Genomic DNA, 25,318 nt, shown 5'->3' with positions numbered 1-25,318 from the left:
GGCGAGGGGGGCACTAAATTCTTTTAAGTAATGTTTGTTATATTTGCTCTATTACATCCAGCAATCCGTCTTATTTTTCACGCACTGAAAGATAAATTGAAGATACCAGTACCCTTCATCCCTAAATACTTAAGCTTGCATGTTGAGAACTGAAAAGAACTCTCAGAAGAACTCCATTCAAACCCCTGCAGTAGTGACTGGACCAAATTCTGGCATGGTTTCTAATAGCTTAAAGCAGTTTCCCTAAGAGGGGCCGTCCACCTTTAAAGCTCAAAGCCCACCTGTAAAAGCTCAGAACTGCCAAGAGAATTTTGTTTGTTCCAGCCAACACCTCCCTTACCAGAACAATTACCTTAAAAAGCTTAAAATTATGAATCCATCATATATGTGTGTGTGTGTGTATGTATGTGTATATATATATATCCTATAACTCAGGAGTATCTTTCTTAAGGACCTAAAATCCAACCCTTTGAAATGTGTTTTTTGTTGTTGTTTTGTCTTTTGCCTATATCCAAGAACCAATTTTTGCCCAGTTGGGGACAATATTGCCCCTGTTGAGAAAGAATAATACAGAGCATACTTTTGTTTAAAAAAAATCAACTGAGTAAATTTCAAAGCTCTTGTGGGCCTTATTCAACATGAATTGGGTAGCATACCATTTAGCAGATAGAAAGGAACTCTGAGGAGCTATACAAAATGAAAGACTTTTATAAGCAGAAGGGAGTATAGAATAGGGAAGTTATACCAGTAAAAAGTGGGTTGGTTGTGGGAAGATCACTTTCCTTTAAGGCATGCCAGGGGTCTATCAGGCAGATTACCTCACTAGTGCTGACCAGGTAATTCATGACTGACTGGTTTAAGATTCCATTTCTGGGAGAAGCAGAAACTGTAATTAAGTGTCAGTTTGGCGACATGGGTCTTAGCATAAGTGACCCCATTTGGGGCTTGTTTTCTTGTTTTCAGCAATATCCCCCTTTTGATCAGACTCTCAGCTTGAGAGATGTGATCAAAATTTAAGCCATTAGTGCTACTCCCAACTACTGCTCTGAAGTTTTCCCAGTTTCTGCTGATCCTGTGTGGTAGTCACAGGTCATGATGTCTTTATGCTGAATATCTCTGTGGTTTTCACAGTTGACAACTTCAAGTTCACGTTCTTTATTGCAGTCATTCTCTTTGTTCCTCTTCTGACATTCTAGTCTTAGGGAGGTCATTTGTATGGTGGTTGGCAGCTGCATTCATCCAGTTAAAGCTTTTGAGAGAATACAAGAAGACAATCGATTATTATAAGCAGAATAACTCCCAATGTCTGTAGTGCACTTTAGAGCCATGGTCTCCAAGACCCAAACCAATAAAAATCAAGTAAGTCAAAAAGAGACCCTGTTGAAGGAGTCATTTTCCTAACTGGCTTGTTCAGCAATCTTATGTAGCTGAGTCTCAACTTCCCCAGAAATGTTAATCTAGGTGCAGCAAGTAGTGTTGGCCACAGTACAGACACCTCCATGCCCAGCTAAATGATAATCAAAGGCTATCACATTATCAAAAACTACTTTGGCCTGAGGGTCTAGGGACCTTTTTGGGGCAGCTATTGCTTTAGCAGCAGATTCTGCAATGTTTTCAAGAGTTAAGAAGAGATACCTGATCATAGCCTCACTTGCAATTACTCCTAGCCAAGGGAATCAAAGGAAACTAATTTTGATTCATGAATGCCTTGTGTTAATTCCCATTTGAGTCTGTGACTCAGGACTGGAAAGGTGACAGTCATGGAGACCAGTAAAACTTAAGGGTCTGTAGACCACACAGGCATTTTTATTCTGGCTACCCTTCCCTTGTGTCCCCTTCTTTGTCCAGAGCCTGGATGCAAGTTTCCCCAGGTTTGGGGCTGTCAATCAGACACAGGGAAATGGACTCCCGGGGTTACGATGTCTGACATGATAGAGAGGTGGCTGAGTTTTTTCCTGAGAAACTGAGGCATTGGAAATCAGGAAGAAGTTTGTGGCAGGCAGAACTACAGAATCATCAGCATGTGGCAAGTCTAACAGTTGTTTGGATTTTGGATTACCTCCCTTTGAAGGGGCCTGAGACCTTCATGATATAAGAATTAGGAAAAGGATGGTCAGAGAGGGAAGGAGGAATAGAAATTGTCCTTAATCTAGTGTCTTGACAGGAGGCAGTCTACCTCAATATTGGCCACTTCTTTTTCTAGTCAGTTTGATTTTGAGGTCTCCAGCTGGTGTGCACTTCAGAATGTGAAGGAGCCCTTTTTAATTGGGACATGTGGATGCACTGTTCAAGTCCCTGAAGTTTGGCTGCCATCTGAGTAGTGAGGAGGACCTGTTATAGTCCCTTCCAAGGAATTCAAGGGCAGTCTTTGTTTTTAGTTATTCCAAATCAGAAGGGTAAGAGAGAATTGGAAACATTAGTTTGGAGAATCTTAGCCAGGTATTTGAGGAAACAGAAAAATTCAGGATCCAGTCCAGTTTATAGGCATGTACTACAACCTCAAAGACGAAGGATTAGAATCTAATACCTAATTTTTCTCTCTACAATCACCCCATTTCTTTTAACCAAAGATAATCAGAGTAAAGCTAATACTCTTGCATTAAACGTGCATGGCTAGTTATGTAAGTGCAGCAAGAATAGTGATTGGCCATATAAGCTCTTTTAAAGATTGCTTTACTGGAACTTTCATAAGGAATCTTAGATTGAATGCTTAAAATCCTCTGAGGCCAGGAAGTCAAGAAGTCATCATCAGATTTTTACCTGCAGTATCTATAGTTAGGATGATTTCCTCTCTTCTTGTGGTCCCCCCAAATATCCTGTGTTTCCTAGACCTGCCAGGAAGTGACCTTCCTTATTCACCTGGTAATGCTGCCAGGAACTCTGTGAGCAAGATACCAGGTAGATTTTTCCAAGCAGTCCTTAAACTGTCTGGTCATACATGAGTCTATGCACATCTCTCTGAAATATGACAGTCCAGTCAAAGTCTTGGTAATATAGCCAATGGTTTCCAATTGTGTCCTGTTATAAGGAGAACAGACTTTTAATGAACTTATACAAATAACTAATTATATTGCCAATCATTCTTTCTTTACCTGCTTTTCATACACAGTTGTTTCCATTCATCCTCGTTATTTCTAATTAGTTTCAATTACATATATTAATTAGAATTCTTAATCCTTAGAATCCTATTTCTAGTGAAAACTACAAAGTAAGTAATCATGGACTCTCTTACACTAGCATTCTTACACATTTCATAATTTTTAGGATAATATCCTTCCTTATAGTAAATTTTCCAATGTGGCACAAAAGATGTTTACTAATAAACCCAAATATATTTAGGGTTTGGTTTTTTGGTTTTTTGGTTTTTGTAAAAGGAAACCGAAAGTGGATAAATCTATGTTCAGTTGAGACAGGAAGGAAGGAGGCAGGGCATAACTATTAAAAGAATGAAGAGGAGGACACAGTTATTGGAAAAAACAGGACACAACAAAAACTGGCTGGAACCAGCTAAAACCAAGAAGACACCACAGATGGCCCAGTCATTAGCTCATTATGCCTTTATTATAATATTAAAAAAATCACTCCCCTCATGCCATGACTGGTACCATGACAGTTCTGGGGCTGACCATCAAAGTGGGGAGTGGTCCAAATCCTAGGAATCCCTACCCCTTCCCAGAATAGCAAGAATATTCCTCCTACTCCTTATTGTATGATATTACCCAGTCCATACAAACAAAAAACCCCATACCTGGGGGCCTCCTTGCCTTCTGAGACAGTCCATACTCTGTGTAGTAGGTACCTCCCTGAATAAATCTGCTTTCACTCTACTTTGGCTCACTCTTGAATTCTTTCCTGCATGAAGCTAAGGACCCTCACTAGGCAGCCGGGCCCAGGGACTCCTGTGTGTCTCAAGATGTGATATTTCCTTCTGTGCATTGCAGTGATTAATGTTCCAGTATTTGATTTTTACTTGAAAATGATCTAAATATTTAATGGATGTCCATTATTTAACTTATCTCAGTGTAACTTTAAGGTTTTAAGTAACCAAGAAGATTCTGGAAACTGTTTAAGTAGATATAAAATATAATTATTGCTGAAACATTTACCTAAATATTTTTATCCCACTTACATCTATTTAATTCACTTGTTCTTAACAAGTCATGAAAATTTCATCATACCAAGTTGCTTTTCTTGCTGACAAATTTGTAACAGAAACAACATAAACTTATTTGACTACTGTACTCAGAATAAAAGTTATATGCCTGTATTATTTTTAATGCTAATAACTCTGAAGACATACTCATTTTAATTAAACCAACAAATTTAAATTAGCTTTTATTTACCAAAGATTATCTCTGAGCACATGAACTTCAAAAACATTTGGATTACTTTCTATATTTCTGAGAGTTTTAGGAATCCTTAATTCATATAAGTGCTTGTGGACAAGGAATGTTGCTTATCATTCCAGTAAACAAAGAATGTTGCCTGCTATTACAGTTCTACAAGGATCAAGCCATTAGCCACTGCAACCCGTGCTGTGCCCTGAGGGGAATTCAGGATGGAGAAAAACTGTGCTTTGGATCCTGGCATTAGACAGTTAAGATGCATATCTAAGGAATAATTTCAATGAACCCAGGTTCTTGTATCTTCCCATACATAGACAAGCACTCAGATCATTAACTTGAGATCTCTGTTCTTTGTGATTAGCAATAATCTTTGGATATTCAACTACTGTCTTTTTTCCAGCAAAAACTCCTATAGATCCTGGCTCCTCCTTCACCTCTTCAGAACAGTTCCTCAGAGCTATCTGAGAGGACGTTGCCCTGGCTAGAGTCCTCAGTAAGATCCCCGAATAAAACTTAATTCATAACTTTTAGGTTGTGTTTTTCTTTGGTTGACATGCTTAATTTCTTCTAAGTCAAATAGAATTCTTTTACAAATTAATTTTGACAATACCTTCTTAAGATAGAAAAATACCACACATCTACAGCATATATCTGTAGACACATATAAACATACAGACTGATGTAAACAGAGCTTATAGCATCTGTTCTAAAATTTTAGCCATGGATCAAGTATGAATATACAAAGTTAGTTATAAAAGAACTTGGAACCAAATTGTGTTTTTGGTAGATGGAATAATTTAAGGTTATCTGCTCAGATGACCAAAGCTTTTTACTAATATTTGTGGAGAAGAGACAAGATTTTCCATTTGCCTCTGTTCCACATAACCTTTTAAACTTTTGTTTTCCTTCTGATAAGAGTTATCCCCCAGAAGTTTGCATTTCAGAGAGATGACCTAGGTAAGAACCCATAGAGAAGACCAGGTATGAATATTTACATCTCAAAGGCACAGGGAAAGAATGTAATTTCCCCAAGGACTTTTGTTTTCTAAGGCCAGAATTTTTACAATATTTATAAGCCTTTTGAGATAAGGAGAAGAGGGATTGGTTAAAAAAAAAAAAAAAAAAAAAAAAAGGACAGGTGGACTGAATTTTTTCTGGAGCCACATTTCTGATTTTGCAAAGATCTGTAAGGTAGGGACAATTTATTTCAATTCCTTGAGGAATTGAGTTGTAACTTAAATGACATCATAGATTGATCCACACATCCAACTCCATGTCTCTCAATTTGCTTCTTTCTATCAGGGAGAAGATGTTCAACTAAGATGGAAATCAAAAGTATTCCTATGTTCTAGATTTAGAGCTATATGTCTTTGAAGTATTTTAGTAAATCCTTCCACAAAGGTTTCAGAAGTTTTTTTGCTTGTTTGTTTTTTCTTTCCCTCTGGGTACATTTAGCTTAAAGAAGGCCTAAACAAATTTCTTATCAGGCTCTAAATATCAGCTTCCAGTTTGGCCAATATCTAACCACAGAGCTACTTTGGGGAAAAAAAAAACAAAAAAAACTCCTTTAAGAAAATTTGTCAATTTTCAACCAGGACAAACAGTAAAGGTACGTACAGCATCAAGTTTTATTCTCTCTCTGCTACAGACAGAGATTCAGGAGAGTGGAATCTGATAATAATTCTCACTCTTCACTGACTTTATCAGTTTTCTCAGGATCCCATCTTCAGGCTCCAGTATCTCCCAGAATTTCTCAAGGTTGTCTAATAATTTTAATTTTAATTTCCCCTAGGCTGTTAGAGGGAATAAAATTGCAGTGTACTAGAAAATCCCTCAGGAACCCTGTCAACACTGGGAGGAGCCCACAAGGGGGGCCCTCCTTTGAGGGTAGATGTGGGGACATCTGTAAGGCCACTGACTTGGTGGACTTTTGTTTATGGTCTTGTAGTCTCTTCAGAGTGGAAAGTTGACTCAGAGGTACCCAAGTAAAGGAGCATAGAGGGCAGCAGTTAAGAGTTGCCTCAGTCTTGTATAGTCTTTTCTTTTAAGTGCCTCTTGTGCCTTTAATTTTTCATCAGCCTTTTGCAATGAATCTTTCAAGAAGCGATTATGGAATTTGGAAGCCTTTTGGAGGTTTCTGTATGCCAATTACAATAGGTATCCTATTCTGTTTGATTTGGGAACCCTTGCTTTCAAATGCACTTCTTAAATAAATGCTCTTGTCTAACTGGACCCTTTATCATAATGACCATTGTAATTCTAGATTCTCTTTGTATGATTTTGCCAGTTTTGTAGACATTTACAGCTTCCAGGGCCACGGTTCTTAGATATTAAATAAGCAGTTGTACCAGTAGGTGGCGCACTCAGTTATTTGAAACTCGATCTCATTTTTTTACCTAAGCCTTGGGTTTCTTGGAGCCAAATTAATACCTGAGAGGGATGTGCTGTCAGGTTGGAGACTGTGTGCTGTTTTACAGTGTACCTCGTTGCACAGAAATTTTCTTGAGGTTCGCCAGTGACTTAGTGCCAATCTAACCCACAGTTCCATGACCAACTTATTATAAGACTGTGGTGAGTGCTCTAACAGCCATTTTTTTTTTCTAACAGCTTTTAAATGCTCCACCTGTGCCCATCAGTTCTGTGGCATTTAGGCTTCTGAGATTCCTATTAGCAATAGCCTTGGCCTCATCTGCACATTAACAGAAACCAACAGTAACCTGGTTAAGATTGCACACCACCAGCAAATCCCAACGTGGAACTGGGGACTTGGGAAAAGATTGAACTGTTAGAGCAGGCAAATAGCTAGATATGAGCAGAGAAAGGGGGACACAGACCAAATGGCAGGAATTGGGCAAAAAGGAGGGGCACAAGCCAAATGCAGGAACACATACATCATGTAAGCACCAGGGGCCCCTGGGCAGAGAAAGAAAAGCAGGAATCTTTGGGCTGATAAGGGGCCACACCTTTTGGCCTGGAGACCAACAAAGAAAGATCAGAAAAGGCAGGGATTTCCAGTGTCAGAATGTAACCTTTTGCTCATTATGCCCTCATTTCAATAAAATTAGCCTTGCAGATCAGAAGTACCCATCATGCAGCGATGCCATGACACTTCCAATCCAGACTAAATAAGGACAAAAGTCCCTCCTCCCTTTGGGAAGGTGGAGTTGGGATGATAATCAGGAAATATGACCCCAAGCCCTTCCCTCCTAAATGAATATTCCGCCCATTCATTTTACACCCTATGTAACTAACTTGCCAAAGAAACTCAGCGCAGCTGCTCACATGAGCCTGCCTGCTCTCCCTTGACAATGTACTATCCATCCTTTAATAAATCCTTACTTTACTTTTCTTAACCTCTATGTCTTGTCTCTGAATTCTTTCTGTGATGGGACAAGAACCTGGAACACCGGTTGGATCCACCAGTAACAGAACCAGCAGACCCCAACAAAAGAGGACTGTGGACTGGGATTCCCCTTAAATGAAGAGCTGTGGACTAAACCAAGGGTAGAGGCTTGAGCTGTGGATGGAGCCATCTGCTAGCTCAAGCTGACCTGCTCTGGACTGGAAAGCCAATTAAATCAGGAGCTTGACACAAAAAGAGTGGAGCTCAGAACCAAGAGGAACTTACCCATGGCCCTTGGAAATGGTGAGAAAGAGAATGCAAAGGGTTGATGGGTACCAATGCTTGTATTTCTTGTTGTCCCCAAAGCCATCAGAAGTTTCCTTTGGATCCCACCACTGCCACCAAATCTGCTAAAAAACAAAATTAAACCGAGTATATTTCAAAGATCTTACTGGCTTTATTAAATGATTCACAAATTGGGCAGCATCCCATCTAGCAGACAGAAAGGAACTCCAAGGAGCTGTACAAAATTAAAGAGTTTTATAGGCAAAAGGGAGTGGGAACAAGGAAGTTATAGTAGCAAAAAGTAGATTGGGTGTGGCAAAGTCACTTTCCTTTAGGCGATGAGGGGCATTTAAGATTTCCATTTCTGGGAGGGGCTGAAACTGTAATTAAGTCTCCTTTTGGTGACATAGGGCTTATCATAAGTGACTCCATTTGGGGCCTGTTACCTTGTTTTTAACACTATTACCCTGGAAAGTTAATTCATGCTCCTTCCCAATTAATCCCCAACCCCTTCCCAGAGACAGGTACACTGGTTCATTTAATCCTTATATCAACCCTGTGAGGCTGGAACTATTATCCTCCTCATTTTACACTTAAAGAAATCTCTGGGAAGTTAAGAAACTCAAAACAATATTCTCGAAGACTTAGGGCTTGCTCGTTGCTAAACCCTCTGTAATCACTTGGTCCCACTTGTCCCCAGGAAAGCCTCCTGGAAAATGACCCAGATTCCCTAAATGCTTTTCTTAGTCTCCACCCATCCCTCTTCCCCTTAGCAGCCTTTACTCCTCTGGGGTATCCTCTCCTGTCTTGTTTCTAGACCTTTCCAGGTTCTTCCACCTTCCCTGTCTACTCCTGTTCTCTTTTGTGTTCTCATGGTCCCCTCAGATTTGAGGTTTTGCAAGGTTCTGTGCTCTGCTTTAACCTCTCTAATTTGCTCTTCATCAAATCTATCATTCACTTGACAGACATTTGGAGTGGGTCCACATGATGCAAGATGGGTGCCCTGCCCTGGAGGCACAGAGTGAACAAGACAAAGTCCTGCCCCTGTGGGGCTTACAGCTGAAGAGGGAGAAGGCCGTTGACCAAACAAGCATACTAACAAGTTATCCTTGCCTCTGTGAACGGAAAATACTGCAAACCACATCAGTAAACAAAGAATGCTGAAGCCATCAAGTCATCAGCCGCTGCCGCCATCCCACAGCAAAGACCAGCTGCAGCCCGGCCTCTGCAGCCACTCACAATGGTGCCCTCTGAGGGGACTCAGAATAAGAAAGGACAGGATACTGGCCCTAGACAGCTAGGTGCTTGTCAAAGGAATGAATTCAATGAGCCCAAATGTTTGCTTCCTCCCATACATAGAAAAGCGCTAAATACTTTAACTTGAGGTATCTGGTTTTCTTAAGTTAACAAATAATCATTTAATGTTCCAACTACCTGGTCTTTGTTGTAAAGCTCCTATATATCCTAGCTCCTCCCCTACCTCTTCGGAGCAGTCCCTCAGAGTAATCTGAGAGGCTGTCATCCTGGGCTGAGTCCTCAGAATTGTCCACTGAATAAAACATAACTCTCAACTTTAAGGTTGTGCATTTATTTCAGTTGACACCGCTGAGGGCAATGCCATGCAGAAAAGTCACCAGGTCCAGCCTGGACCTCCAGCGGAGGTTGTCTCAAGCAATTATTGCATGAGCTGAAGTTTGAAGGAAAATTTCTTCAAGGCAGAGAGAGCAACCATGTGCTAAGGCCCAATGGACTTGTTTTGTGACTTCACCTCCACACTGCAGTGTGAATTCCCTGAGCACTAGGCTGGGCCTGCCAGCTTCAACACCCCAAACCCAGCGGTTGGCATGGGGTTGGCATACAGCAGGTGTGAGTGGATGAACTGGGGGCTGATGAATGAATGGGTGAAAGATTACCCACCTACATGGATCAGGAAAAAGCCTCTACGGCTGCAGCTGAGAGTCACAGAGGGCCACGGGCTGGGTGAGATGGAAGGGTCGGTAGGGGCCAGATCATGGAGGAACTGAGTAGGTATAAGCAGTAAATGAATTAGGACACAAAAGATGAGGAGAAGTGGGCCAGGTGCTAGTCACTGTTAGCGCTCTCCATACCCTTTCTCCTCCCCAGGTCATACACATGTGTTTCTAGCACCTTCTATGAAGCAGACTGGGTGCTAGCCATCTCCTAACAACGCAGTCTTGATCTTGCCATGTACTTGCTCAAATATCATTGTTTCCTACCCAAAAGACAGGTCACTTTCAGACCCATCCCAAACTACTTCCCAGCCTCCCTCCCCACTCTCTTCACACAGACACCTGAACCTTTCCCAGTAGCGCTTCACACTTACCCGTCTGCTTTTCTCTTCCTGTCCCCCCACCCTCACTTCCTTCCCAAGCACAGCTCTGTTTCCCAGACACCTCCTCCAGGAGCCTTCTTCAAGGCCCTGTGGGAGATGGGCTTCACCTCTTCCAGATTTCTACAGCTCCCTCAGGCTCCTCTTTAGCTTCTGGCCACTCCTGGGATTCACTGGGCTTCCTCTAACTTGTCTGACTCATTTTCCCAAGGCATCAGCTCACTGAATGCATCAAGGCACTTGAGTTTTGTCATTATGGTCCCTGGCACTGTGCCCAGCCCAACACAGGGCTCAGTTGATACTGTGCAGGAAATCAGCAGAAACTCCAATGTATAATTTCATGTTGATCCCTCTCATCTTCCATAAAGGCCAGAAAACAGGCCAGAAGGGCATTTCTGGCCTGGGGACAATAAACCTTTTCCCAGTAGTTGCTTTGTGAGACAAAGTCCAGGACAAGCAAACAGATCAAACAGGCCTCTGAGCCCTGTCACCATATCGGGGTCATGGCCACCAGTCCATCCTAACCAGGGCCACAGAGTGGATTGACCAGGGGTCATGTCTGTCCAGTGTGCTGAGACTTATGAGGGTCAGGGAGGGTTTGTGCATAAAAATTAAGAAATTGCAGGTACGAGATGAGTCTCTAGGGTCTTTGACTGCTTCTCTTTTCTTCGTAATAATGCAGAGGGCCTACCTGTCGTTAACATGACAGGCTTGGGCCTTGGGGTCTGAAAGGTCTGAGTTTGAATACCTGCTCTTTTACTTGTTGTGGGACCGATGTCCCAGGGACATCATGAGGATAAAATTAGATCATAAAGGGCTTAGAGCAACACATGGCTCATAATCTGCCCTCCATCACAAAAGCATGGCATTCATCTTTGTCTTCACCATACCTGCCAAGCACCCCTGCCCAGAATGAACAATGAGGCTTACTTCCACTCTTCTTTCCAAATCTGGGCAAGAAGGTCCAGAGAGATAAAACAACTGTCCTAAAGCATGGGTCACCAATTATGCACCCATTATGAACTACTAGAGTTGGTGCCATCAGAAAGAAGGATGTGGGCAGACACGTTCCAAGCCACTGTGTCTCCTTCCCGGGCCAAAGTGGGACTGTCCAAAAGTTTTGCTTCTGCTTAAAGGATTTTGAAAGTAACACCTAATGAAGCTGAGAAATCCATTTTTAAACTGTGGCTTCTTGACACCCGCCACCGTGTCACTGGTGTTGCCCCTGTGCCAGACCCAGGAATAAATGAGCCATCTGGGTCTTCACAGTTCACGTTGGCTGAGTGCAGTCTACACCAAGGGGCACAGTCTGAGTCTGGTCAGGAGTTTACACAACTGAGAACCACACCCACCCCCCCAACCAAGGAGAAAGCTTTCACTGTCAATTTTTGATCTCCCAAGTATAATATTTGCCTTTACCTTGTCTAATGTTTAATCCATGTTTATCCAGCATTTTATTGATTACTGGTCTGAGTGAAGTAACAAGGCAGCAGAAGGAGCCTCGAGACCGTGGACGGCACCATGGGGCTGCGGGGGCTGTTCTGCCTGTGCCTGGTGTCCCTCCTCGCCCTGCAGGCCGTGCCTGCTCAGGGGTCACCCACAGGCAGTCCCAAAGGCATTAAGGTATGTGGGTAAACCTTTGGGTTAGGAACAGGCAGCTGAGCCTGGATGGGGCCCCAGGGACTGAGACTATCCCCACCTACCTCGACTTCCTCAGAATGGAGAGGAGACCTCCCAGCAGCATGCGGGAGGGGAGCAGAGGCTGTGTCCCACTTCCATCCCTTAATAGGTAGGGTATGGTCCCCTGTGCATTCACATTCACATTTGCCTTGCTTTTGTTTTACAGAATCGACAGCCTGTGGACACAGTGAGTGAGAGTCTTGGCAAAGGGGTCTGTGGTAGGGCCATTCTTACGCCTATGTCCCCCACACCCTGCTTCAGGGGTGTGTGCCTGGGCAGAGGGACTCCTGTCTCCTGGAAATGGGGGCTTTCCCACCCACCTCAAGCCCCACGGCCCAGTCTCAAGCATCCAGAGCGGCCCCCATGTGAGAGCTGGGTGCCGAGGTCTCTCACGGCTCAGAGGCCCCATCCCAGGTCACCTCCCTCCCATTTCACTTTAGAGTGTCGACGGCGTGGTCATCCGGAGTTTGAAAGTCAACTGCAAAGTCACCTCTCGCTTTGCCCACTATGTCATCACCAGCCAAGTGGTCAACAGCGCCAATGAAGCCAAGGAAGTGGCCTTCGATGTGGAAATCCCCAGGACAGCCTTCATTAGTGACTTTGCCATGTGCGTGCCCCACCTGGCTCACCAGGCCCACCCTGAGACCATGGCTCAGCATGGCCAGATAGTGCAGTCCTCCCCCTTAGCCCCAAGGGCCACAGGCCACCTCCAGCTCTGAGGTCCAGAAAAACCCTTTAGGTCTGCTTTGGGCTCCCATCTTGGAGAGCAAACTGGAATCTCTGACAGTCTGTTTTCAGCCTAGGGCCCAAGGAACAAAGGCAGCACCCATGGCTTCTTGCTGGACCCCATGACCCCCATCTCCCAGCCGTGGGGCCCCTGAGCAACTCTTGGGGCAGTGGGAGGCTCCTCAGCACTCGGGGCTGGGAGCTCCCCTGATACAAAGGCCCTGTGTGGTCAGGGAGGGGCACCTCCCTGAGGGCTTCTTCCCCACTGTAGCACAGCAGATGAAAACACATTTGTTGGGGACATAAAGGACAAAGTGACTGCCTGGAAGCAGTACCGGAAAGCAGCCATCTCAGGAGAGAACGCCGGCCTCGTCAGGTGAGCTCTGGGCCCTGCTGGCCCAGTCTCTGGTGCTGCCTCCCCGCCAAGAAAGAGCTGAGGGCTGCCAGGTGGTCTTGGGTAGAGAGCCGCCCCAGGCTGATGGGCAATGAGCAAACAGCCCAAACCCACTGCTGCCACAGGTTGGTGTTGACCTGCCGTCTCCCAGACCCACCACTGGAGAAGTGGGGCCTGACCCAGACCAGCCGGCTAAGACAAGGGCGCGGGTCAAGGAAATCTGGGAGCAGCCCTAAAATAAGAGAAGTTGATTCTGAGGACCATGCTTTAGGTGACAAGGACCCAAGTCATTTACCTTTTGCCTGTCTGTTGTTGCCCTTGGTGGCATGTCCAGGGCCTCGGGGAGAACGATGGAGCAGTTCGCCATCCACATCACTGTCGGTCCCCGGAGCAAGGCCACGTTCCGGCTGACCTACGAGGAGGTGCTGAGGCGACGGTTTATGCAGTATGACATCATCATCAAGGTCAAGCCCAAGCAGCTCGTGCAGCATTTTGAGGTAGATCGCAGGTGACCACATGCAGGGGCGAGGTCGCAGGATCTGAGCCCCTGCCTCTCCCTCACTGTGGCTCCGAGCGTTGGTTTGGCACCCACCATGTGCTGTCCCAGGGCTGAGCATGCAGGGAGGGGACTGGCTCCTCAGAGTGGGCTCTGATGGCTCTTCGTGGGCAGGGAACTCCAACCTCTTCCTTCTCTCTGAGCCTTGGCTTGCTCAACTGTTATAAATGAGGGTTCTGCCTGTCCCAGGACTGCCACAGGGATCATGAGAGATATTGAATGTCCAGGTAGTTTGTAAACCAGAAAGTCTGGAGCAGCCTGAGGGGCTGTGGGTGTCACTGGCACCTTAGTGGTGGTGGAATTGAGGGGCACAGGCATGCACACCTTCATTTGGCCAATGTTTTTGGAGTGCCTATGTCATGCCAGGCCCTATGCTGAGAATTGGGTGGATGGTACACACAGGAGGTGGCCGGGATAAACGTAGGCTCTTGGCTGAGACTTGATGATGGCTCCCCAGTGGGAGCCTTGGTGCAGGATTTGCTTCAATGCCACAGATTGACGTAGATATCTTCGAGCCCCAGGGGATCAGCAAGCTGGATGCCCAGGCCTCCTTCCTCAGCAAGGAACAGGCAGCCCAACTGATCAAGAAGTCCTTCTCAGGGAAAAAGGTGTGTGGGATGGCTGGGGGGTGGCAAGCCCTCAGGGACTTCTCATCTTGGCCCAACCAAGCAGGGGATGCAGGCCAACCTAGGGGTGAGAGATGGGGGAACTCCACCCTCCTAGCTCTCAGAGCACTTGGCCAAAGCCTGTGTGCTCTGGCTGGGGAGGGTGCTGATGCCGGCTGCCTGGTCTGGGGAGAGTTGCTGCCTTGCCTGATGGCTCAGTTTCCTCTTTGCCCGTGAGAAAGCATAGGGCATGCGTGCAAACTTCAGGTGCTGTTGTGATCAGGATTCCAAACTCTAGTGTTCTCGGAAACACGATTAAGTTTGGAAAGGCCTTTGGCCTACCAGCCACTTGCCACTCATCACTTTCCACCTATCTGCAGGAATTCCAGAAGCCCCCTGCTTGGTCCTATCCCGGGTACCAGAGGAGTGTGGCACACGGGTGGGTGATACCAGCTAGTGCCCTAATTTGCACTCAACTGGAGCCAGGAGCAAACTGTTTATTTCCCACCCACTTTTGGCAGTGACTCCATAAGAACTCACTTAAAAGAAATGTTTCTCACAGTTTTGGAGGGGTTCCTTTGAAACGAAATATGATACCCTAAGTGGGGAAGGTATAGCTCAGTGGTAGAGTACGTGCTTAGCATGCATGAGGTCCTGGGCTCAAGCCCCAAAACCTCCATTTAATCAATCAATCAATCAATAAGCCTAATTTCCTCCCCCCAAAAAACAACAACAGCAACAGATCTGACACCCTAGAGTGTTAGCAAACAGGCTTGCTTTTAGCAGGGAGCCAAGGGGATGAGTCTTTGTCTTCCTAATAATTCTTTCCAAAAAATTTTTAAATGAGCATATCTTACTTTTATACCAAACAAGAAGTGAAAATAAAAAGTTCTTTAAATAAAATGGGAGGAGTACAGAAGTATAGAAATGTATCGAGGACAAACCACCCTTAATTTCCCTGAGCACCAGCACCAAGTCCAGCCAGACCTCACCTCCCACTCTGGGCCTTCCTTCCAGCACCTGCTTTTGGTCTATCCAGGCAGGCTCCGTTTTCCAGCACAGTGCCATAGATTTGCTTTTTTCACTTGACAGTTTGAATTGACCAATGTCTCTTGGGCTCTCACGCACTATTATTTTGTTTATATCATGTACCCAAAGTGATGATGCTCAGTGTAGAAAGTCCCAATAATTCAGAAGCATCTAACAAAAGAAACAGGTCTTCTCTCCCACCAGCTACAGGGGTGTACCTCCCACCAGACTCATTCCTATGCCTACGCAACACACACACACACAGACGCACACGCGCGCACACACATCTTATGTTGTCTTTGCAAACAAGTAATGCTCACACCCTTGCTGGTTCCAGGGTCACGTGCTTTTCCGCCCCACAGTGGGCCAGCAGCAATCTTGCCCTTCATGCTCTACGACCTTGCTGAAAGGGGACTTCAAGGTGACCTATGATGTCAATCGGGACAAGCTCTGCGACCTCCTGGTGAGCCGGAAGCTTCCAGCCCAAGCCTCAGAAGGCCGGCAAGGGAGCTTGGGAGAGAGGCTTCACTCATCCCTTTGTGTTTCAGGTCACCAATAACCACTTTGCCCACTTCTTTGCCCCCCAAAACCTGACGAAACTGAACAAGAACGTGGTTTTTGTGATTGACATCAGCTCCTCCATGGAAGGCCAGAAATTGAAGCAGGTAAACTGTGCTTCCTCTAAATGGTCAACCCAGCAGAAGCTTCTTCAGCTCCATCACCCACCCCACACTGGTTTTGTCTCCAGAGTCTGGGTTTGGGCTTTCTGCTCCTGATCATAGGCAGGTTGATTTAATAGGAAATCCTGGTGGGGGGATCTGGAATCAGCCACTTCCTCCCTGTGCAACAGAGGGCGAGAGCATTCCGTTCCCCTCAATGGCAAAAAACAGGCATGTTGACAGTTCCCACAGGGTCATGGGGCTGACCAGTGGGAGTGTGCTTGGAAGTGGAGACCTGCACCCTAGGCGAGCGGGGTTGATGATAGTGGTCCATGGAAGATGGCTCACAGCAGGGCACAGCCCACTCCCACAGCACTTGGCGTACCCTAGGGTGCAGTGTAACCATGGCTGGACAAGCAGAGTTTTAGAAACTCAGCCCCTTGGGGTCCTCTGTCTTAATCCTGCCCCACTCGAACTCCTGGTCATGTCCTCTCCCCACACTGGATCCCTTGACATTCTCCATCCCCCTCAGATACCCCAGGGCCCAGCAGGACGCCTCTCTCCTGGCACCACCTGGCTGTCCTGTCCATCCCCTCCTGCTTGTCCACTATGTAACTCTACCCTGTGGACCTCTGAAATGGGTATCTGGAGGTGACAGGAGGCACTATCCTGGGGCCCTGTCCCTCTACTGACTGTCCTGTCCTTACAGACCAAGGAGGCACTCCTTAAAATCCTGGGGGACATGCGGCCAGGGGACTACTTCAACCTGGTCCTCTTTGGGTCTGCAGTGGTGTCATGGAGGGACTCGCTGGTGCAGGCAACCGCCGCCAATCTGGACGCGGCTCAGAACTTCGTGCGGCGTTTCTCCCTGGCCGGGTGTAAGGGCAGGGGTCTGGGGCCACCTTGATGTCACCTCTGTCCTCTCAGATTGAGGGCATACACTGATCTGCTTTCTCTTTTTTTACAGCTACAAACATGAATGATGGTTTGCTCCAGGGAATTGAGATCTTGAACAAAGCTCAGGGAAGCCTCCCAGAACTCAGCAACCATGCCTCCATTCTCATCATGTTGACAGACGGCGAGCCCACAGAGGGTAAGTGCCCCGAGGGCCACCTTGGGAGGTGGTGATCTCTACATTACCAAAGGCATTCAAGCTGAACTTGGAAACCCAACCACTGGGGATGCTGTCAGGGGTAGAAAGGCTCAGGGTAAAGCCAAGCAAGCACTGGTCTAAAAACAGTTCAGATCATAAAGTCTGCAGGAGCTCCGAGGTGTTCTTCTGTCTTGAGTTGGGAAACGGGAAGTTTCTGCATGACACAGGGTTGCACAGGGCCCAGGAGGACAGGCAGGACTCCTAGGTTGAGTTTAATGAACTATGTATTCAGCACCGACTGAGTGCCAAGCATGGAATTAGGGACTAAAGAGATACTAAGAGAGCAAGACACGTCTCTGCCCTTAAGGAGCTCACCGTCCACAGACCCAAGAGCAGATGCTCTGTCAGGAGCCCCGAAAGAACAGGGTGCTAGGAGGCTGTAGAACCACAGAAAAGAGACACCTGGGCCAGGCAGGGTCCCAGCAGTCCTCCTGGAGGAGGTGACCCTGGAGCTCAGTCTGGATGGTGGAGAGAAGCAGGAAGGGATCTCTAGCAGAAGGGGCAGCTTGAGCAAAAAAAGGTTTGTGCACCGGCAGGGCCTGCCCAGGAACTGCAGGCATGTGCAGAGTAGGTGAAACAGAGTGGAAAGGTCAGCAGGACCTCACAGGCCATGGCGAGGAGCCGTGGGAGGGTTTAGAGCATAATCAGATTCATGAAGATGAGCAAAGTCTGAGAGGAGCTGTTAGTAGCTGTTGCAGTCACGCAGGAGACCCAGTGAGAGGCACTGCCTCAAGATGCCAGTGGGGGCTGGAGATGGTCTGAGATGAGAGGCTTGGTCCCAGGGAGTGTGCCCCAAAGATCTCTCATGCCCCACATGCCTGTGAGCTGGTATCCCTTCCCTACCTGGATGTGTGGCTGCAGGGGTGACGGATCGTTCTCAAATCCTCAAGAATGTCCGCAAGGCCATCCAGGGCAGGTTCCCGCTCTACAACTTGGGCTTCGGCCACAACTTGGACTTGAACTTCCTGGAGGTCATGTCCCTAGAGAACAACGGACGTGCCCAGAGGATCTATGAAGACCATGATGCCACCCAGCAGCTGCAGGTCTTCTCCTCCCTGAGCCCCTTGATGCACAGCATGCCACGGGAGCACAGCCTTGGCAGCCATATACCCATCAGCCTAGAGGAACAGATAAAGCTCTGGCGGGGGTGTGAATTAGCTGCGTGACATCAAGCCAGTTACTTAAATTCTAAGCCTGTGATCCTGACACCCCATTTTGTGAGTGGGTTTCCTGTTAGATGTCTAGGGTAACCCACTGGCTCTGAGGCTGCACCCCCCACCACCCCTGCAGGGTTTCTACGACCAGGTAGCCAACCCCTTGCTGACGGATGTGGAGTTGCTGTACCCCCAGGATACCGTCTCAGCCCTGACCCAGCACCACCATAAACAGTACTATGAAGGCTCGGAGATCATGGTGGCTGGGCGCATCGCTGACCACAAACTGAGCAGCTTCAAAGGAGATGTGCGGGCTTACAGGGTAAACAGTGAGCGGTGGAGGGTGGGGAAGCTGGGCAGCACCCAGAAGCTCCAAATCCACACTGCTCCCCACCCCGTGCCCCCAGGGGCCTCTCTTTCCCCAGAGTAGTGCCCTCACCCTACCATGCCACAGCCCCTCACAGGCGAACATTCCTCCAATGCAGGCGTCCTGGAGGCAGGCTAGAGTGGGGCCTACGTGGCCTTGACTAGTTGTAGTCCCTTGGCCCCAAATGGACCACCTGTTACTCCTCACATCATTCCTCCAAAAACACGAGACAGCGAGAGGCCAGCCTCTTCATTCTCAAGTGACAGCCATTTCCTAAGTATCTTCTACGCATGCAGCTTTGTGCAACAGTGCAGAGCGCGTGTGCATGTGCACACTGGGGGATCACGGGGGTGTGAGAGCTGGACCTGCCCTGCAGGGCATGCACACTAGCCGTCCAGTGTGGTAGAGGGTTCAGAACTCTGGCTCTGAGTGAGGACCACTGAGCTAGACTTTGGCTCCACTCTGACCAGCTGGGTGATCTTGATCAAATGGGTCCAGCTCTCTAGGCTTTTCTGTACCACCGGGGTAACACTGCACTAGAAAGCTGTGTGGAGGAAATTAAAGAATCCATTTAATATACTTATGCCATGCCTTGTGCATGCAATGCCCTTGGGAAGCGGTGCCTCCATTATTGTAGCTGGGGAGGAAAGGCACATTCTTATGCTGTGACAAGTTGATTGGTGCCCAGGGACATGGTGGGCATTTGGAGGTGTGAGGTGTAGTGGCAACAGCTACACCGTGGAGTGGCCGGGTGCTTCTTGGCATCCCCCAGAGATAGTAATTCCATGAGGGCAGGGCTAGTCCTCCGTCCCTGGGATCCCCAGGGCCTTGGCCAACTTGGCTTCTAGAAGGGGCTTAGCACTTTTGCTGGAAGGAGTGGATGGATGAGGATGAGGAGAGCAGGCTCAGGAAAGGTGGGAGGGGGGTGCTAAGAATGGAGCTACAGAGACCAGACAACAGTGGCGCCCCTCAGAGCCCTCCATGGTGTACAGCCTCTCACCCCATCACCTCCCTCAGGAGGGCCAAGAATTCAAGACAACCTGCCTGGTGGATGAGGAAGAGATGAAGAAACTGCTCCAAGAGCGGGGCCACATCCTGGAGAACCATGTCGAACGCCTATGGGCCTACCTCACCATCCAGGAGCTGCTGGACAAGCGGTATGAGCCCAGTGGTTGCTGGGCTAGTGGGGTGGTGTGTTGGAGAGAACCACCACCCCAGAGCACCCTCAACCTCTGGGCCTTTGGACTGAGAAGGGGCTGTTCTGGGCCTTCGAGGTTGCAAGCGGGTCAAATATACTGTCCTCCAACTTTGCTTGCTAAGTTAATATCAACCAGGCAGTCAACAGCGTGGGCAGGCCTACTAGGGGCATAGGGCAGCCCACTGTTTCCCCTATTGAGCTGCAGTCAGGGAGGCTGCCCTTTACTGGGGGGCTGCTGTTTCCAGACACTCATTGAATCCTCACAACATGCTGAGCAAGCCCAGGCTCAGAGAGGTTAGACCGCTTGCCGGAATCTCACATCTGTTAAATTCTCTGTATATTTCTGAGGCAGCTCCCCAAGCCCGGCCAGATCTCCAGGTTTTCTCTGTGAGAGGTCTTTAAACTATGAGGTCCTTGAAGACAGCCCCCAAACGGGGTGCTGCAGGTGCTTAGTGCAGGTTTGTTGCATAAGTGAACAAAGGACTGAAAGGATGAGGGAGTGCAAGTCTACTGTTGTCCAAGCTGTGGGCTTGGGGCCAGCGTCTATCTCGCAGGATGAAGCTGAAGGGGGAGGAGAAGGCCAATGTGTCAGCCAAGGCCCTGAAGATGTCAATGGACTATCAGTTCGTGACCCCGCTGACCTCAATGACCATCAGGGGCATGGCGGACCAGGACGGCCATGAGCCCATCATTGACAAGCCTCTGGAGGGTATGGGCTCTGCAGAGGGGAGGCTGTGGGCATGCAGAGGCTTCTGAGATCCAAAAACCCCTGAGCTTTAATTCTCTTTCCTCTCTTTCCTTTCCAGATTCTCCACCCTTGGGTGAGTTTTTAAATCATGTTGATTTTCATGAGGGGCTTCAGGTGGCCAAGCAAGTGGCACATGCTCCCCGCCCCCACATTTCTTCTGCTCCACCCCTGTGGTCTCTTCCTTCCCCAAGATGCCCTTCCCCACTTTGCTACAAGTTGCTCCCTCCTGTGTGCTTGGGGGCCCTCAAGTAGCCTGAATCCTCACCCTCATCTCATCGGGGCCCTATGTGTGAGCGTTGAGCTCTATGAGGAGGGCTGGGACCTCCAGGAAGAGGGCTGGCCCAGGCCTGATTGGTCTCTGGGCCTGGGCGTGCTTGGGGAATGAGGCACGTGCCTTCCATGTGGGGTAGGGAGGCTGACGCTGTCCTCAATCATTGTCCTTTACAGAGATGCTGGGACCCAGAAAGAGTAAGTGGCAGCCATTCTGATGACACACATCTCTACCCCTCTACTCCACATGGCCGTCCCTCAGGCTGTGCATTCAGTCCTGAGCAAAGCCCAGGGCATCACCCATCTGCCTGATGAGGAAATGATAGCCGAAGGCTTTCCTCCCTTGTTCCAGAGCTCCTCACGGCCTCCCACTGGGAACCCTCAGAACACTTACCCTGACCTGGGCCTGGCCTCCCCAACCTTATGCCACCAGATCCACCAGGTTCCCGTGGAAGGAGACAGAGACGGGGCAGGCCACCCTGCTGGGACACACTGCCATTCCCACCCCCTAAGAGGCATCAAAGGCTCTGTGTCCACTCCCGCCCCTGTGGCCTCAGGCCAGCCCTCCTGGGTGGGAGGAACCTTGGAAAAGGAGCCAGCAGCTCCAGGGAAGGCCCAGCTGCCTCCTTTCTAAATGCCATTCGCTCTTGCCGGTCAGCATTTGTGTTAGCGGCCTCGCAGCCTTCTCCAACGCGCCCCAGCTCCAACACCCCACATTTGCCAAACAAAGTGACCTACGGTGAGTCCGTCAGGGGCTGGGGGGGGTCTGAGGGACACCCTTGCTTGGTTGAACCCTGTCCCTGGCTGGCCCCCTCTGCCTGATGCTCAAGCTAATGGACTCCATGCTGTGCCCCCAGTGGACACTGACCCCCACTTCATCATCCACGTGCCCCAGAAGAAGGACGCCCTATGCTTCAATATCAACGAGGAGCCTGGAGTGGTCCTCAACCTGGTGCAGGACCCTGACACAGGTAGGGGTGACATCACACCCTCTGCCAGACAAGGTGGGGCCTGGGCTCCTCCACCCTTGCCCCCAACATTCAGCCATGAACAGAACAGTGGCTGGGGACTCTACCGTCCCACCCGGTGTACCCATCACCTGGCTGGAGTTAACCTGCCTCCTTCAAGTCCAGTCCACCTGTCTGGGCCCTATACAGGGACTGCTTCATAGGCATGTGACCTGTGCAGCGCACAGGACCCTACACTTAGAAGAGCCCCACTCTTGGTTTAATACTCTACTGTTATGTCTTGAAATTCTTAACAGCTTTTGAATGAGGGGCCCCTCATTTTCATTTTGTACTGAGCCCTGCAAATTATACAGCAGCCCTGCCCCCGCCTTTCCCCTCCTCATGCCTGTGGGGGCCTTGGAGCCCACCTCCCCAGCAGGGCTTGGCTGATGGGAGCCACGCCCGCTTCTCCCACCCTCCCAGTCCAGTCAGGCCATGCTAATGTTTGTTGAATGCCTCCTAAGGGCTGGGGACAAGGGAACCGAGACAAAGTCCCTGCTCCCATGGAGTTTAGGGAAGGGAGATAAACAGGTGGACACATTCTTAGCTGACAGTTTCAGAGCCTGAGATGTGCTGTGTACGGATAGTGAAGATGAGGAGGGGGCTTCTTGGCTGCTCAGATCAGAGGCCTCTGCAGAGAGGCCCCACAAATTCACCTGCACTTACTGTGATCTGTCCCTGTGTCAGGATCTGGGGTCACAGAGAAGGAGCCGTCCCAAGGCTTGTCCTCAGGGAGGCAAGACCTCCTTTGGGGCCCAGAACGAGGGTGCTGAGAATGGGAGAGTTAGCGTGGTGGGAGGGGAGGGAGATGGTGCTGCGTGCATCCTGCACCAGTCCTAAAGGCCTCCTTCCTTGGGAAGGGGAGACCCTCAGAGACCAAAGAGGGCGTGGAGTGGGTGGAGACTGGAGCATCTCCCAGGAAGGAGGCTGGGCAGGAGCAAAGGCCAGCTGGTGGGGCTCTAGAGAGAGCTGGCCTCCTTGACCTGGATGTCCCACCTCGCACCCACTGCAGGCTTCTCAGTGAATGGGCAGCTCATTGGCAAGGAGGCCCGAAGCCCTGGACAGCATGAGGCCACGTACTTTGGACGGCTGGGGATCGCAAACCCCGCAACAGGCTTTCAGCTGGAAGTGACTCCTCAGAACATTACGCTGAACCCTGGCTCCGGTGGACCCGTGTTCTCCTGGAGGGACCAGGCCTCACTGCGGCAGGACGAGTATCTGGGCTGGGGCCACGGCCTGGGAGGGAAGGCAGGGGTGGGTGCGGTGAGGGCCAAGACAAAGGCCCAGAGCTGCTTGAGCCTGCTGGGCCCTCATCCCCCTGAGCTGTGTCAGTGACCGATGTCCGTGTGGGTTGTGCAGACATGTCGGGCCCTGTGGTTCCTGGACACGTGCTTTGGACCTGGCTGCCTAGATGTCCGTGCTCCCATGACACTCCCGCCCTCAGTCCACCCCCATCTCCACCAAACAAAGCCTACCTCTTCCGTGAAGCCATCCTAGTCTTTTCCTCTGCTGAACTCCAGCATTTTCTGGGCTTCTCTTGCAACATCTGTCTTAGTATGCCTTGCCATGTCTCCCTCCTTCCCCCTCTCCCTCCCTCCCTTCCTTCCTTCCTTCCACAATCTCTGCTGAGCACCAGAGCCCAACATGAGGTAGCAGAGCTATAGAGTGAGGTGGGCAGAGTGTGATGTGGAGGACACAGATAATGAGTGGGCGTCAAAGAACACAGACTCGGACAGGCTGGAGTCCAAGTCCTGGCTCTACTGCTTACCAGCTGTGTGACCTTGGGCAAGTTGTTTAACCTCTCTGAGCCTCAGTTCTCATAGGATAAGAGTGGGAATTGAATGATGCAGTTTGCACAGAGCGCTTAGCACAGGATCTAACACACTATAAGGGCCCCATACATAATAGCAACACATGGGAAGGAGCATGGAGCAGGTAACACCCAACTATATGGAGATAAGGGGTTGAGACATGAGAGCTGGGTCCCAGAGGACAAAGATGGCTGGCTGGAGGGGGTGCAGTGAAGCGGCACCTGCCCTCATGGCCACCTGGCCCCACAGGGTGGTGGTGACCATCAACAGGAAGAGGAACCTGGTGGTGTCTATGGAGGACAGGGGCACCTTTGAGGTCGTCCTGCACCGGGTATGGAAGGGGAGTGCTGTCCACCAGGACTTCCTGGGCTTCTACGTGCTGGATAGTCACAGGATGTCAGCGCGGACGCATGGGCTGCTGGGTACGGCTGGCTAGAATTGCAGAGCTGTGGGGTGGGGTGTTGAAGCCAGTGGACTCACCATGGGTCAGCAGTGCAGCCAGGCACCAGGACAGGTCCACCTCCAACGTGTCCTCCAAGGCTCAGAGCTTCCAAGAGGACTTGTCTTGGTTGAGGGTCTTACCTCTCAAAAAAGCTGCAATCAAACACACAGTGAAAATGATGCTTAAGTGAGCCTGGGATCGAGTGAGAAGAGGTCCGATTAGCAAATGGAAAGGTTCAATAGACTCCCAGAGACCTCCTGGGTGGGATGGGTCATCAGCCACACCACTTCTCCTTGTGGCCTCCTGCAGACCCTGCTCCCTACCTCTCAAACCTCCTCCTCAGCCAGATTCCTTTGAAATTGGTCCAAAAAGACAGGAGGTACAACCACCTGGCAATATATCTGCTTCTCTATAGTAGGTGAACTAAAGGTGGCTCCTGATGCCAAAATTTATCAGAAATAGTCAAGTCCTTGAAAAAAAATGTTTTAACAACTCTAAACCTCCAGTGAGCACCTACTGGTTACAGGCAGGAATGGGAGCCCCCAGTGGTAATGGCTGCCTTCCATGTGCCTTTCCAGGACAATTCTTCCATCCCTTTGATTACCAAGTGTCCGACCTCCATCCAGGCACTGACCCCACAAAAACAGACGCCACAATGGTGGTGAAGAACCGCCGGCTAACAGTCACTAGGTAGGTGAGCTGCTCTCCCAGCATCTCTGCCCCTGGTGTTTCCCAGCGTTGGTCCAGGGCTTCCTCCAGGGATCACATGGGTGGGGTGGGCTTCCTGGGAAGGTACAGTCTTGCTGGGTCCAAAAGGTGACCCCAGCTGGCCTGTCTCTCCTTAGGGGCTTACAAAAAGACTACAGCAAGGACCCCCGGCATGGGACTGAGGTGACCTGCTGGTTCATCCATAACAATGGGGATGGACTGATTGACGGCATTCACACTGACTATATTGTCCCTGACATCTTCTGAGCCCCCGGTCAGCACATTGGTCTTCCTTTGGGACCACGGCAGAGGAGGAGGGCAGCATCATGACCTGCTACCAAGGCCACACCTCTCTATCCAAGCTGGTCCCCTATGTCAAAGCACTCATGACTTCTATTAAAGAGAGGCTATGTCCAGTCCAGGCTGGCTGCTTTTGGGGAGAGAGGATGGCAGGCAGGCAACTCAAGATATTGCCCCTTAGAAGGGC

At 49.0% G+C, this 25,318-nt stretch overlaps 2 protein-coding genes and 2 long non-coding RNA genes across 7 annotated transcripts in view; 2 read left to right on the top strand and 2 right to left on the bottom strand.

Annotated features, from left to right (window-relative positions):
* Positions 1-6: 6 nt before the first annotated feature.
* On the bottom strand, positions 7-12,451 carry LOC123612573 (uncharacterized). Of its 2 annotated transcripts, none has more exons than XR_012499983.1 (4): positions 12,028-12,451; positions 7,975-8,099; positions 2,761-3,018; positions 7-1,249 (listed from the first exon to the last, which is right to left on the bottom strand). It is a non-coding gene; the product is annotated as an uncharacterized LOC123612573 (long non-coding RNA). The 2 variants fall into 2 exon arrangements; XR_012499984.1 differs by having other exon boundaries at positions 7,975-8,096.
* On the top strand, positions 7,543-9,551 carry LOC123612572 (uncharacterized). The gene is made up of 2 exons (XR_006719860.2): positions 7,543-7,992; positions 8,940-9,551. It is a non-coding gene; the product is annotated as an uncharacterized LOC123612572 (long non-coding RNA).
* On the top strand, positions 11,791-25,247 carry ITIH1 (inter-alpha-trypsin inhibitor heavy chain 1). Of its 3 annotated transcripts, XM_010969056.2 has the most exons (22): positions 11,792-11,947; positions 12,171-12,191; positions 12,445-12,611; positions 13,002-13,106; positions 13,459-13,621; positions 14,175-14,288; positions 15,652-15,777; positions 15,863-15,979; positions 16,683-16,851; positions 16,941-17,066; positions 17,988-18,169; positions 18,417-18,602; positions 19,665-19,804; positions 20,400-20,554; positions 20,652-20,666; positions 21,041-21,061; positions 21,522-21,602; positions 21,721-21,834; positions 22,883-23,084; positions 23,931-24,103; positions 24,702-24,813; positions 24,969-25,247. In XM_010969056.2, exons 1-22 carry the CDS (start codon positions 11,846-11,848, stop codon positions 25,096-25,098), a joined length of 2,721 nt encoding a protein of 906 aa, XP_010967358.1. In that variant the 5' UTR covers positions 11,792-11,845; the 3' UTR covers positions 25,099-25,247. The 3 variants fall into 3 exon arrangements, 2 of the variants coding, with proteins under 2 accessions (XP_010967358.1, XP_074200840.1); XR_006719859.2 differs by lacking the exon at positions 23,931-24,103 and having other exon boundaries at positions 11,791-11,947; positions 24,969-25,107; XM_074344739.1 differs by lacking the exons at positions 11,792-11,947; positions 12,171-12,191; positions 12,445-12,611; positions 13,002-13,106 and having other exon boundaries at positions 13,483-13,621; positions 14,138-14,288.
* The window catches only part of ITIH4 (inter-alpha-trypsin inhibitor heavy chain 4), a 49,543-nt gene continuing 37,698 nt past the window's right edge, over positions 13,474-25,318 (bottom strand). Inside the window, exons 26-28 of the mRNA XM_074344729.1 lie at positions 24,162-24,275; positions 17,970-23,106; positions 13,474-14,367 (exon numbers count right to left, since the gene is read on the bottom strand). The gene's annotated coding sequence lies outside the window, so the exon portion shown is untranslated. The remainder of the gene's footprint in view (positions 14,368-17,969; positions 23,107-24,161; positions 24,276-25,318) is intronic.

Source organism: Camelus bactrianus, chromosome 17 (assembly GCF_048773025.1).
Source record: "Camelus bactrianus isolate YW-2024 breed Bactrian camel chromosome 17, ASM4877302v1, whole genome shotgun sequence".
Lineage (NCBI taxonomy): Eukaryota > Metazoa > Chordata > Mammalia > Artiodactyla > Camelidae > Camelus > Camelus bactrianus.
The sequence above is the reverse complement of the archived record's forward strand: the minus strand, read 5'-3'. Positions and strand labels throughout refer to the sequence as shown.

Coding starts and splice junctions, on each gene's coding strand:
- ITIH1 (XM_010969056.2), top strand. CDS start 11,846: ATGGGGCTGCGGGGGCTGTTCTGCCTGTGCCTGGTGTCCCTCCTCGCC. Junction 13,622..14,174: donor AGCTCGTGCAGCATTTTGAG/GTAGATCGCAGG, acceptor TCAATGCCACAG/ATTGACGTAGATATCTTCGA. Junction 18,603..19,664: donor GAGATGTGCGGGCTTACAGG/GTAAACAGTGAG, acceptor CACCTCCCTCAG/GAGGGCCAAGAATTCAAGAC.